The 14338-nt window shown below is 41.4% G+C and overlaps 1 protein-coding gene across 2 annotated transcripts in view; it reads right to left on the reverse strand.

Annotated features, from left to right (window-relative positions):
• The window catches only part of BAZ1A (bromodomain adjacent to zinc finger domain 1A), a 353746-nt gene that overhangs the window by 260608 nt on the left and 78800 nt on the right, over window positions 1-14338 (reverse strand). For both annotated transcript variants that reach the window (XM_056545400.1, XM_056545399.1), the window contains exons 7-8: window positions 13837-13962; window positions 12722-12794 (exon numbers count right to left, since the gene is read on the reverse strand). In XM_056545400.1, coding sequence (XP_056401375.1) covers window positions 12722-12794; window positions 13837-13962 — 199 coding nt within the window. The remainder of the gene's footprint in view (window positions 1-12721; window positions 12795-13836; window positions 13963-14338) is intronic.

Consider the following 14338-nt stretch of genomic DNA (forward strand, 5'->3'; position numbering starts at 1 on the left):
CTTTTTCTCCTTTTACCCCTTATGAAATGGTAATGGTGGGGTCTACTCCAGCATGTTATTGTAAAAAAAATTTTTTTACACTAACATGCTGATGTTGCCCCATACTTTTCATTTTCACAAGAGGTAAAAGATGTAAAATGCTCTGCGGGCACACAACAAGGCTCAGGAGTGAGAGAGCGCCATGTACATTTGAGGGAATTTGAACAGGGGTTTCTTATCTTTACAGCGGTTCTGACATACATGCAAAACAAAAAGAAAAAAACACCCACATGTGACCCCATTTTGGAAACGACACCCCTCATGGAACATAACAAGGTATAGTGAGCCTTAACACCCCCCAGATGTTTGAAGAATTTTCGGTAAAGTTGGACGTGATAATTTTTCATTTTCACAAAGGGTAATAGAAAAAAAAACACAATTTCTTCTGAGTATACAAATACCCAATGTGTGGACAAAGTGCTCTGCTGGCGCACTACAATGCTCAGAAGAGAAGGAGCACAATTGGGCTTTTGGAGAGAGAATGTGTCTGGAATTGAACGCCATGTGCATTTACAAAGCCCCCATGGTGCCAGAACTTTATTCATAATGGAATGAAAAGTTAAAAATTAGCAAGGATGCAACCAGACATCATTTTTCAAACCATATACGGTTTTCAACTATATACGGATTAAAATTTGTACACGTTTTGACACAGTTTAGTCAGGTTTTGAAGAATCCTTTTATGAAAAACCTGATACGGGAACTGTATTGCAAAAACATGGTGTGAACCCAGCCTTAGGTAAAATGAAGAGAGCAAACAGCACAATGTTAAAGTGGGAACGTGTGTGTGTGTGTGTGTGTGTGTGTGTGTGTGTGTGTGCGCAGAAATAAACATTGCAGAAACAATCTAATAGTAATGAGTCATCTATAATCTATCATATTCAACAATGTGAAATTCACATAATTTTAATGTAGAAAAAAAAATATGTAGAAAATTGCAAAATGGGGGAACTAAGGAGATCGCAGTAGTCTAAGGCTGGGTTCGCACTACGGTTTGTCATTACGGTTCCCGTATACGGCTGGGAGGAGGGGTGGGCGGGGCTTAATCGCGGCGCCCGCACTCAGCTGTTTTCGGGAACCGTAGTTAATGTATGTCTATGAGCCAACCGGAGTGAACCCCAGCCTCTGGTCAGCTGCTTTTTCGGCCGTATGCGGTTTCCCGACCGCAGGCAAAAACGTGGTCGACCACGTTATTGCCTGCGGTCGGGAAACCGCACACGGCCGAAAAAGCAGCCTTCCGGAGGCTGCGGTTCACTCCGGTTGGCTCATAGACATACATTAACTATGGTTCCCTATACGGCTGAGTGCGGGCGCGGCGATTAAGCCCCGCCCACCCCTCCTCCCAGCCGTATACGGGAACCGTAATTACAAACCGTAGTGTGAACCCAGCCTAAGATGGGCAGTCCACAGACAAAAAACAGAAAAAACGTATGTGTAAATTATAATTGTGACCACATGTTCATAAATTGACATTACTAAGGGTGCATTCACACCACGTTTTAGCAATACAGTTTCCGTATACGTTTTCTATGTGAAAACCGTATGGAACCGTATTGGAAAACGTATGCATTGACTCTCCACTGAAAACCGTATGCCAAAAGATGCATCAGGTTGTGTCCGTTTTGCATCCTGTACGGTTTTGTCAGGTTTTTTTCCTGTACCCAAAACCGTAGTCTACCACGGTTTTAGGTCCGGTTGAAAAATTGTATTAAACTATGTTTTTTTTTTTTTACATGGTAGTCAATGGGAACCGTACAGAACTGTATGTGCATACAGTTCCATCCGATTTTCACCACACAGTTTTTTTTCTTGGAATTTCAATCAAACAAGTGAAACCTTATTCAAAATGGAGTGAAAAGTTAAAAACGTATACGTTTCTTAAAAAACGGATGCAACCGGACATCATTTTTGAAACCATATACGGTTTTTAACTGTATACAGGTTAAAATTTGTACACACGTTATGATACAGTTTAGTCAGGTTTTGAGGAATCAGTTTTTCCTCAAAAACCTGATACGGGAACTGTATTGCAAAAACGTGGTGTGAATGCACCCTAACAGTGGGTTTTCGAAGACTATAATCACTGATCATGCAGGATAAAGTGCGTATATTTGTGCCACAAATAAATATCTCTTACTGTCCCTTATAATACAGAGACACAGTGACACAAAAAGGCTTTATGACAGGGAATAGTGGGAGCTTAGATAGACCTGGAGAGGTCTTAAAGGGGTATTCCGCCCCTAGACATTTTATCCCCTATCCAAAGGATAGGGGATAAGATGTCAGATCGCCGCGGTCCCGCTGCTGGGGACCCCCGGGATCCCCGCTGCGGCACCGCGCTATTACAGCACAGAGCGAGATCGCTCTGCACGTAATGATGGGCGGTACAGGGGCCGGAGCATCGTTACGTCACGGCTCCGCCCCTCGTGATGTCACGGCCCGCCCCTTTCAATACAAGTCTATGGGAGGGGGCGTGGCGGTAGTCACGCCCGCTCCCATAGACTTGCATTAAGGGGGCGGGCCGTGATGTCACGAGGGGCGGAGCCATGACATCACGCTGCTCCGTCCCCCGTATCGCCCGTCATTACGCACAGAGCGAACTCGCTCTGTGCTGTAATGATAGCGCGGTGCCGCAGCGGGGATCCAGGGAGTCCCCAGCAGCGGGACCGCGGCAATCTGACATCTTATCCCCTATCCTTTGGATAGGGGCTAAAATGTCTAGGGGCGGAATACCCCTTTAAGGTCTCTCTAGATCTTCTTAAAGAAAATCTGTCAGTGTCACCGGCACTAACCTGTCAGGACAGGCAGGTAGTGCAGGTGACACTGATTACAACCATATTTAGCTGATCCCATTCCGTACTACTATATCTTCAATTCCGGGGCCAACCTGTTCCCGATCAGTGTTCCTGTTATCCCGCTTTCTTCCTCCGTATCTTCTGTACTAGGACAGACTTGGTACATGGATGGAGCTTCCCTTACATCACCACTGTTAGCTTGCAGCGGGGACCCAGCAGTGAAGCAGCAGGGACGGCAGAAAGTTCCATCTGCGCTCCAAATTGGCCCCAGAACAGAAGATACTGAGGAAGATAGCGGGAAAACAAAAACACGGATTGGGGACAGGCAAGTATGGTTGTGATCAGTGTCACCTGCACTACCTGTCTGTACAGACAGGTTAGTGTGACACTGATGACTGATTTCTTTTAATGGTTATCCAAGTACTGTACAGATCCAGCCTGTTTGGTGTCTCAACTAAATAGCATCTTTCTCCATACATCCACTTGGCCCCGCCACACACTTCCCCTTTTTCAGCATCAACTGCAAGATCCTCACTAGCCAGCCACCATCTGACAATCCTTCCCAGTCACCTTTAAAGCCAGGAGAGCAGTAAGAAGCAGAGGAAGAGCGGAGGGAGAATTGGACCTCGCATGTACGCATTAGAAAACATTACTTTCTCTCTAAAGGAAGTTAGACTATCACCATGCCTGCTTTGTAAAGTGCAAATAAAATGAAGCATAATCTAAATGACTGAGTAGCACACCTTGCTTCTTCTGAAGACTGTGCACCTTTGTTTTAGTGAGGACAACACTCGGCACTACTGCTTCAAGCTTGATTATAAGGGTGGAACTATATACTCTGTTGGTAGTTTGTCAACAGTAAGGGTGCATTCACACCCCGTTTTTGCAATACAGTTCCCGTATACGTTTTCAATGTGAAAACCGTACAGAACCATATTGAAAACCGTATGCCAAAAGATGCATCAGGTTGTGTCAGTTTTGCATCCTGTACAGTTTTGTCTGTTTTTTTTTCCCATACCCAAAACCGTAGTCTACCACGGTTTTTGGTCCGGGTGAAAACTGTATTAAAACGTATACTTTTTTTAAAACATGGGAGTCAATGGGAACCGTACAGAACTGTATGTACGTATGGTTCCATCCGGTTTTCACCACACTTTTTTTTTACTTTGCACTGTTTTTCTTGGAATTTCAATCAAACAAGTGAAACTTTATTCAAAATGGAGTGAAAAGTTAAAAACGTATACGTTTTTCTTAAAAAAACGGATGCAACCGGATATCATTTTTCAAACCGTATACGGTTTTTAATTGTATACATGTTGAAATTTGTACACACGTTTTGATACAGTTTAGTCAGGTTTTGAGGAATCAGTTTTTCATCAAAAACCTGATAAGGGAACTGTATTGCAAAATCGTGGTGTGAATGCACCCTAATACAGGACTATTTGAATAATGATACCCACTAAACAAATGGCATAATATAAGATAAATATGTAAGAATAAGTTTTATACATTTATTTAAACATCAAAACCTTCCAACACCTAGTCAATAACTAATTGGTCCACTATTTTGGGTGAACATTGCTTGCAGAGCAGATACAACAAGAAATACATCCTCCATACTTTACTAGACCCATGTCCACTCCAAAAGCTCCATCAGTTGGTGCACATTTATTTAATAAAGGTGGGGGAGCAGATCTCACAGCCTGTACCTTCTAGTATATACTAAATGGGATTACTGAAAATAAATTAGTTGATAAATCAACTAGGTACCAGTCCTCAAGGTATATGTAGGGAAAAGTTGGAGAAATAAAGAGAATAGAAGAAGATCCAGGTATTAAATCAAATACAATATATTTATTAAAAGGTAATGTTCACTGGTGTCTAGTGTCCCTCAGGGCCCTTGCATGGGACACAGAACACAGCGTGGATAGTAAAATTGTATAATATCAATAGATCAATGATTCAATAAAAAGGAAAAAAACTTTCATCTATAGTTCAATATCACATATTCAATGCTAAAATCAATAATGATCAGTTATCAGTGTGCTTTCACTGCTCAGTCTCTTAGAAGAACAAAGTGATGCCTGTAGCTGAATGCACTATATCAATAGCAGATTATTGTAACAGTTGCGGTCACAGTATGTGGAGATATTAAGTATCCAGTCTTAGTGGTTCAGTTTCAATAGACAATTTATCAGCCGTTGGTGGTACAGTATAACAAACTCACAGATTCACTTGATGAAATGAGAATAGGGAGAACAGAGTCCAGTGCACAGCACCACTCGCCACCCTTACTGCCGCTGGTAGTGCTGGTATCGGCAGAGGAGCTGTTTCAGTGATGTGGCACGGAGGTGTCAGGCCTCCGGCAGTAACAGTCTATGTCTCCTGTGTCCGGCAACGTTGTGTGTAGCGCTATAGGTAGTGTTGGAGGTGTCTTCTTTGCAAGGTCCGCGGCTGGCACGGATAGCACCGGCCACACAGGTATGCCGAGGGTCCTTGGTTGGCGGACTAAAACAACGCAGATACAGCGGTGTGTTCAGGGCAGCGGTGGGAGTGTGTGCGGCATGCCTCGTGTGATTAATCGTTTATGCGCGCGTAGAATGGCAGTGAAGCCGCAGTGGTCCCAAAGCTGGGGCTTCCCGCTGTTGCAAATAGAGTTCAGTAATAAGCTGGATTATTGGAATATAGAAGTGAATATGGATGGATGCAAGTAGAATAAACAATTCTAGACACGTTTCAAGGCCGCGGGCCTTTTCTTCAGTAGAGTTATAGGTATACCCACTGAGTGAGCTACACTTTTTTTCCTAAATGGGATTACTGTCTGTCATATTAAAATGAAATTATCACTTAAATTACCCCTGCTAAACTGCAAACACAGTCTAGCAGGAATTCTTTTCATCATCCAAGATACACCATGGTGTTATTGTCTTTATTCTGTATAATAATAGTTGTGTGTGGATTGGCTCTGCCTAATCCGTGGTTGTATTTTATAGATTCTCAATTGCATCAAATTAGGGGATGGGCGGGTTTGGATACACTGGGACCTACCGGGCGACTATTTATGGCCAAACATGGGGGGGAAGGTTCCTATACATATGCTGGAGATTGGAGCCCTGACTAGACCTCCTGACTCCTCTCCCACTACTGTCTTATTGTGCAAGCTTTGGGGCCGCACGCGCAAATTGCTTGGCATTACTGGATGCACTAAATTTACCCCGTTGTGGCATAACCCTGGCTTGCCTGTATTTTTCTCTTTTTTGGATGCCAGTTTTTGGGAGAGGAAGGGATTGTGTAGTCTGGATCATTTGGTTACTCAGGGAGGGGTTAGGTCTTTTGGGGACCTACAGGCGGAGTTTTCTTTGCCGCACTCTGCATTTTATAGGTATCTACAACTCCAACATGTTTATGAAACGCAAGGTAGATCCCGCTCCATGGTGATTCATTCTAATAATGTCTTTGACTCGGTTGTACTGAAAAGAGATTCGGCTGGGGTCATTTCCCGGGTGTATAGTGAATTGTTACGCTTTCATCTTAAACTTTCCCCTGACTGTTCGAGGTAGGTGGGAAAGAGATATTGGTGAATTGACAGAAGGAGAGTGGTCTACTGTTCTGGCGCTTACCCCTTGTATATCTTTGTCTGAATCTAATAGGCTTTCTCAGCTTTTTCTCTTACATAGAGTTTATAAAACTCCAGTTTTCCTTCACAAGATGGGGGTAAGATCTGACTCTACGTGCCCACGGTGGGGTGCACTGGAGGCACACTTGTTGCACATGATTTGGGAATGTCCTCAGTTGGAAATATACTGGAGAGAGGTTCTCTGTCTAGTCCGGAGAGCGTATGGTGTGATCCTTGACTTCCTTCCTAAAGTATGTGTGCTGGGTCTGATAGGGTGCGACCAGGAACCATCACTGATTGAGACAGGGATATTACGTGTCCTATATCAGGCTAGGAAAATTATTGCGCAGTTCTGGATTAGACCGACTCCTCCTGTAGTGGCTGACCTGGTAGCTAGAGTTCATTATATTGTTCGCTTGGAAAAAGGGATCTACCTAAAAAGGCATGTGGAAAGGAAGTTTGATGGAGTGTGGGGCCCATGGGTGAGACACTTCAACCCCCCTGATGATGAGCAATGATAAACGGTTCTGGTACCTTCTTGAGGTGTGTAGGAGTGTGGAACTGATGGGCTTTTATAGCTAATGTCTTGGTCTGGTTCAGGATGGATTGAATGATGGTTATGTGCTGCTGTTATTTGGGCTGTCCCGTATTCTGTCTTGTGCTTGATTATTTGATTCCTGCTCTGGGGGGGCCTGGCACGACCTACAATTATGTGTTAGTCTATGCTGTGTGGGTGAGAGGCGAAGGCGGACTGTTTGTTGGTTTGGGGGGTGCGAGGAGGGGTGGTGGGTTGTTTGCATGTAAGCTGTTTTTGGTGTTGGAAAACTGTAAAAGTTTAATAAAAACATCTGATAAAAAAAAACAAAAAAAAAAATTAATAGTTTCGTAGATTGTCAGAGGGATGTGGCCCAGAATGCTATGCCCCAGAGCTGCAGCACCTCTATTATGACATCATGCCTGCTTCTCCTGTTGATTGTCACACAGGGCTTGCCCGCCAGCGGCGCCCAGAGTTACAATTAAGCTGACAGAGCTGCCAAGGCTGCAGTGAGAAATTTACCATTGACATGAATGTCCTAGAGAAGCTACAAAAGTAAGTTGGCCAGAAAGACTTAAGAATTTAAGAAAGCGGATAGTACCGAAGGAGCCAATAGTCTGTGGAGACAAGGTAACAAATATTGCCTAGCTGGGTATCTGTATCCGATGATTGCACAAGTTACTCATGAGGTGACATTTCTCAAAGACTGTGATGATGGATTTGCCATGGCAGCAGGTACTGCCAAGGATATACTCACACGGCCCTCTGCATCGAGCATGTGATCTTCTGGCAGTAGAGAAATAGTGGTGAAGATTGTAAATGAAAATGTCTGCAGGATTTGATAGCGATCCTGAATATACTTCGCCGACAGAAGTTACACAGGCTCAAAAGAGGGGAATGATATTGTAATGTCCCAGTACAGGATGTGGCTCTGTATTGTACTCCTGTCCTGTCTTGTCAGGTGGCGTCCCTGCATGTCCCCGGGGCTCCCCTGCAGCGTCTCCCACTGTACATATAGGTTTTGTATATTAAGAGCATTGAACCTTTAATTGTTAGTCACATGTTTGTATCACATGTTCATTACCCAGAGAACCCCCAGTGACCTCCCAAGTGACCTATGGGCTCCTTGCACAGTCCCCCTATATAACAAGGGAGGGAGCTGCAAACTCTCTTCCAGCTCTTCTGCTTTATGTTGATGTCCAGTGCAGTCAAGTGTTCCAGTGTCTATGTCCAGGGCATTGGAGGCCTCAAGCCTAAATTACTACAGCCACCAGGCGGTCCTGAGTAAGTCAAGTCATCTCAATTCTCTTTCACCATCAGTCAAGTCACCTATAGTCAACGTTGTCTGCATCATAGTCTGTCAAGTCACTTCAAGTCCCAGCAAGACTGCGAGGTCCCCCTGTGTCACTGGCCATTTCCCTGGGATATTGGCTGAACTGCATAGACTGTACAATCTGTCTTACCTCAGTAAAGCTACAGTTACCCTTAACCTGGCCTTGGACTCTTTATTGCCTCTGCCTAGCCTTGGATCAACGGTACAACCTTTCAGGTGGTTTAGGCTAAACCAAGCACTGGCGTCATGACAGAAGGGGTTAATTCTACCTGCCCCACATCTACCCGTGGCACCACAATATGAAAGCCATTTTAAATTATATCTGCCATGACAGTACAATTAATGTTGTCAATATAATCTATCATTTAAGTTTATTATAGACCTTGTCACATAAGTTACTAGGATTGCAGAAGCCTGTCTGACCACAAGTTTAGTTCCTCTTGTTTTTATAGTATAAGATTTATCAAACTGTGTGAGGAAAAAAAATAGAGTGATTTTTCACTAGCAACCAATCACAGCTCAGGTTTCACTTTACCAGAGCTGGTTCGCTGAGCTGTGATTCGTTGCTGTGGAAAAATCACTCCACTTTTCTCTCATACAGTTTGTTAAAGCTAAGCCCAGATGTTTTTCCAAAAATCATAACCCTTTCAATTTTGCACCTACAGACCCATATGATGGCCGCTTGCCGGTGGCAATAAATAATTCACAGCCCATACACTTATGCACCGTGCCCCTTTGTCGCATGAGGGAGATCAGGCAACGCCATGCTCCTGTCACCCCACCTGAAAAAGTAACAAAGGAAAAAGAACCTAACTAGACGTACTCAATTAGAAAACAATAAAATAAAATACCAGGTCTGGGAGAGCTCCCAGACATGTGTCTTGCCTCCTGCTCACACTAGCTAAAACTGATTACCTCACTTCCAGTGGGCAGGTTTATCCTGCCAGGAAGGAGACTACTTTTTTTCCTAGTGTCAGCGCCTCCTAGTGGTAAAATCAAAACCGAATGACCATGGATTCAGGAGTTTGTCTGGCGCAGAGAGGAACCATCAGGAAGCCAAGTAAAATCAATGGATTTATTAAATGCAACGCGTTTCGCTGCGCATGCGCAGCTTCATCAGGCATAACAAGAGAAGGCTGGTGACAGGTATATATACCTCCAGGGATTAACCATCAGAGTACTTTTTGAAAGGGTTGTTGCATAAAATTACATATCCACATATGAATGTGACAATATATAAAAAAAATAGAGAAAAATATAAATAAATATAAATAGACAGACTACAATCACAAAAATAAAACAATAATGTAGAAGCACAATGAAATCACATAAACATATAATATAATAATCGCATGTGGTGTGAATATACCCCACATGCGACTTAGGTAATCACACCGCTTGGTCACCGGTGCGGCATTCAACAACGCAAGTTGAATATTATTTCAAAATATATAGTATAGAAAAATATGGACCTATAAAAGGTACTATATGTGTTAGTTCAGAGAGCAAAAGATTGAATTATATATCACTGCACTATCTAAATGGGTAATGACAGTACAAATAAGTACAAATAAGGTAAAATGAACAGTGCGGTATTATAAATCGCAACTGACCCGAGGGTGACATGTGAACACTACTTAGAAGAGAAGTGGGGGAAATGGACTAGAATAACTAGTGCGGTATGGAATACAGCACCCGGCCAAGACGCAAGGTGTGAATACTCATAGAGGGATAACAACATATTTATAAAATCAAAATTTACAAACAAAAAAATCATAAATAAAAAATGAAAAATAAATAAATAATAAATATACAGAGGTTTCTGTATATAAAGAAGAAAAAAAAGGAGAAAAGAGAAAAAAAAGAAACTGGATAATAAAGCATGAATAATAATAGATAAACAGTAAAAAACGACCAGATAATAAAAATAATAAAAATAATAATAAAATATAACAAAAGACGTACCTATAAACCAATTTCAATAGACAAATAGGAGAGAAGGAAACAATATCCCGGATAGGACGCTCCAGGATGAACAGCACAGAAGGAACAACGAAAAAAGCGGATATAGAAAACCATACTGTTTCCCCTGTAAAAAAAAAGTCGCTGCCTTTGCTGCGAATGGATCATTCAAACTGATACTTTTTCTTCTTATTTCACACAACAAACATTTAAAATAAAAGATTCATTAAATTGTGACACCACTTTTGCTATTTATCTATTAACCTGTGGTTGCGACCGCCAATATGTCGGCCGCACCACAAAACTGTACGCTCCAGGATGAACAAGCACAAATGGAACATAAAACATGGTTTTCTGTTGCACAGTTTGTCCCGACACTTCACTCTTCACCATCAAACAAACACTGAAACATTGAAATTAATCATTTTAGAAACTATCCCCATTCATTTACCTAACAGAATACAAAGACTAAATAATCGTGAATCCTTCTGGATTCACAAATTACATACTTTACACCCCCAAGGTTTTAATGAATGTATCGATACAGTTAAATAATCTGATAAATTAGGGCCTATAATATTACATTTCTCCTAATAGATTAATCTCCAAAATATTACATCTATATCCGCTTTTTTCGTTGTTCCTTCTGTGCTGTTCATCCTGGAGCGTCCTAGCCGGGATATTGTTTCCTTCTCTTCTATTTGTCTATTGAAATTGGTTTATAGGTACGTCTTTTGTTATATTTTATTATTATTTTTATTATTTTTATTTTTATTATTTTCATTATCTGGTCGTTTTTTACTGTTTATCTATTATTCATGCTTTATTATCCAGTTTCTTTTCTTTCTCTTTTCTCCTTCGCTTTTTTCTTCTTTATATACAGAAACCTCTGTATATTTATTATTTATTTATTTTTCATTTTTTATTTATGATTTTTTTGTTTGTAAATTTTGATTTTATAAATATGTTGTTATCCCTCTGAGTATTCACACCTTGCGTCTTGGCCGGGTGCTGTATTCCATACCGCACTAGTTATTCTAGTCCATTTCCCCCACTTCTCTTCTAAGTAGTGTTCACATGTCACCCTCGGGTCAGTTGCGATTTATAATACCGCACTGTTCATTTTACCTTATTTGTACTTATTTGTACTGTCATTACCCATTTAGATAGTGCAGTGATATATAATTCAATCTTTTGCTCTCTGAACTAACACATATAGTACCTTTTATAGGTCCATATTTTTCTATACTATATATTTTGAAATAATATTCAACTTGCGTTGTTGAATGCCGCACCGGTGACCAAGCGTTGTGATTACCAAAGTCGCATGTGGGGTATACTCACACCACATGCGATTATTATATTATATGTTTATGTGATTTCATTGTGCTTCTACATTATTGTTTTATTTTTGTGATTGTCGTCTGTCTATTTATATTTATTTATATTTTTTTATATATTGTCACATTCATATGTGGATATGTAATTTTATGCAACAACCCTTTCAAAAAGTACTCTAATGGTTAATCCCTGGAGGTATATATACCTGTCACCAGCCTTCTCTTGTTACGCCTGATGAAGCTGCGCATGCGCAGCGAAACGCGTTGCATTTAATAAATCCATTGATTTTACTTGGCTTCCTGATGGTTCCTCTCTGCGCCAGACAAACTCCTGAATCCATGGTCATTCGGTTTTGATTTTACTTCTGCCCAGGAGGGCTGCAGTGGACCTTCTTGTACATCTCTTCTGCACTTTACCTTGTTGTGTGTGGGCGCACAACCAACTTTGGTAAGCGGTTTGGGAATTACCGTCCCCCACCCCCACTAACAAGATCTGCTGATCCCGCACATGAGGCGCCTTCCTCCATCTCTCTAGATTTCGCCTCCTAGTGGTAAGAACATATACCCATCATATAGGTGTCCCCCAATGAAGAGCGACCGAGAAATTGATATTTATCAGTAAGGGAATTACATAGGAAGTATTTTGTAAAGGTTCAGGTATCCTGTGGGGTGTCTTTAAAATACATATGTGCCACTGCTAGATAGAAGTTAAGATACAGTTCATATTGGAATTTTACCTTGCCCAGGCACCGATGTGGGGGTGGGGGAGGGAGTCAAGGTTAGTCTCAGGTGTTCCAGCTGAGGAATCAGCTGACGCTGGACATCATCAAAAAGCAGTGGATTTATAGCGCAGGATTGTGATTTATACTGTGTATGCCGAGAGGAAGTGCGTCTTAGCGCAAAACAATTGTCACTTATCTACACCTGCCTGTGTACCTGCTATTGTAAAACGGAATAAAGTAATCTTTTATTTGCACTTTGTGTGTGTGCATGTATATTTGTAGGCGCACACACACACACACACACACACACACACACACACACACACACACACACACCTCATATTAGAAGTTTGCAAAAATGAAACTGATGAACTCTTACCTATTGTTTTCAATTCTGCTTTGTGCTGTAGAATTCTCTCCCTTTCCCTTGCAGCCTGTTTGTTTGCATTATCCTATCACAAATTTAAAAAAATATATACATAAACATATCTTTTTTTAGAGCACAACAAATATATACAGATAAAATACTCTTATTATACTCAGATTTAAATCCCAACTTTTTACAGTAGCCACACAGAAATTACTGGTAAAGGAATCCGCAGCACATATAAAGTCCATAACAGCCAAAATATTGAATGCACTGGGTCTCAATCCTGAAACCCGTTCTAATAGAGCTTTGTAAGTCCATGAAATGTGCAGCCTGCTCCAACCGACTAACTCCATAAGTGTACGTTCACACAAGCGGACCCACAGAGTATTTTACAGTGCAGATCCGCCGCAGAAGGATCGCTGCATGGTGGCTTTACATGTGCCTGCTCAAAGCTGCAATACGCCGCTGTGAGCAGACACACTGATATGCGAGTTGCCGCGCATGCGTGGTGTACTCACACACATTGCGCCCGCTCCACCTGCTCCATGAATTGGGCCGAGAGCTGCCGCGATGTGAGTATACTGCATATGCGCACTGCGACTCGCACATTGCTCGCACATTGCAGTGTGTCTGCTCGCAGCGGCATATTGTTGCTCCGAGCAGGCACATGTAAAGCCATCATGCAAGGGTCCTTCAGCGACAGATCTGCCGCGTAAAATATGCTGTGGGTCCGCTCGTGTGAACGTACCCTTATAATCCACGGAGTGCATGTCTGGCAGAGAAGCAGACAGCTGCCGCACACTTCACCAGCTTGTAACTTATGATTGCAACTTGTCTCAAGACTGACAATCAAAATTTTTGATATGTGTGGGCACAAATTTTTTTTTTTTTTTTTTTAAAACAATAGTAACTGTTTATGCACATATATTTAACTCTATGTGCTGTGAATTCGCTCATTTGTTTGTACTATTTAATTTGATTTGTTTTGAACCCAGATAATGGGGTCTTAACTATTGAGAAGCATAGAGAATTTACGGTTTTTACATAGTATCTTGCAGTTGAAATCTGCAATAAAATGTAAAACATGGCAACAACCAGAAAACTACTTTAATGTCATCACTTACTCTTCTCAGATGCTTTCTAGCTGCTGCCGCTTTTTTTTCTGCTGATAATATGAATCTTGGAGGCTCATCGGGAAAATAATGGAAGAAATTTTTCTCTAAGATTTGATACTTTGTAATACTACTTGCCTATAAAAATAGAAAACACAAAAATTTTGTAGGTTTAAATCTCAAGACGTTCCTCAAATTCAGGTGTTTCTTATTTGCACCTCTAAGGACCCTTTCACATAAAAGTGTCATAGTGTAAAAACCTCCGTTATTACGCTCGGCAAAAAAGTCCTGAAAACGGCCGTCTAAAAATCCCATTCATGTCAATGGGATTTTTATACCATCCTTTTACATCAGTTATGTCTGTTTTTACAAATGTCCGTTATATTTGCCGGCACAAAACACAGTGCATGCACAAATTTTTGGTCTGGCAAAAATAATGGTGTAAAAAGGCCATTAAAATTTAACATTGAAGTCTATAGGAAACTGATATTAAAAAAAACAAACAAAAAAAAAA

Source organism: Hyla sarda, chromosome 11, assembly GCF_029499605.1.
Source record: "Hyla sarda isolate aHylSar1 chromosome 11, aHylSar1.hap1, whole genome shotgun sequence".
Lineage (NCBI taxonomy): Eukaryota > Metazoa > Chordata > Amphibia > Anura > Hylidae > Hyla > Hyla sarda.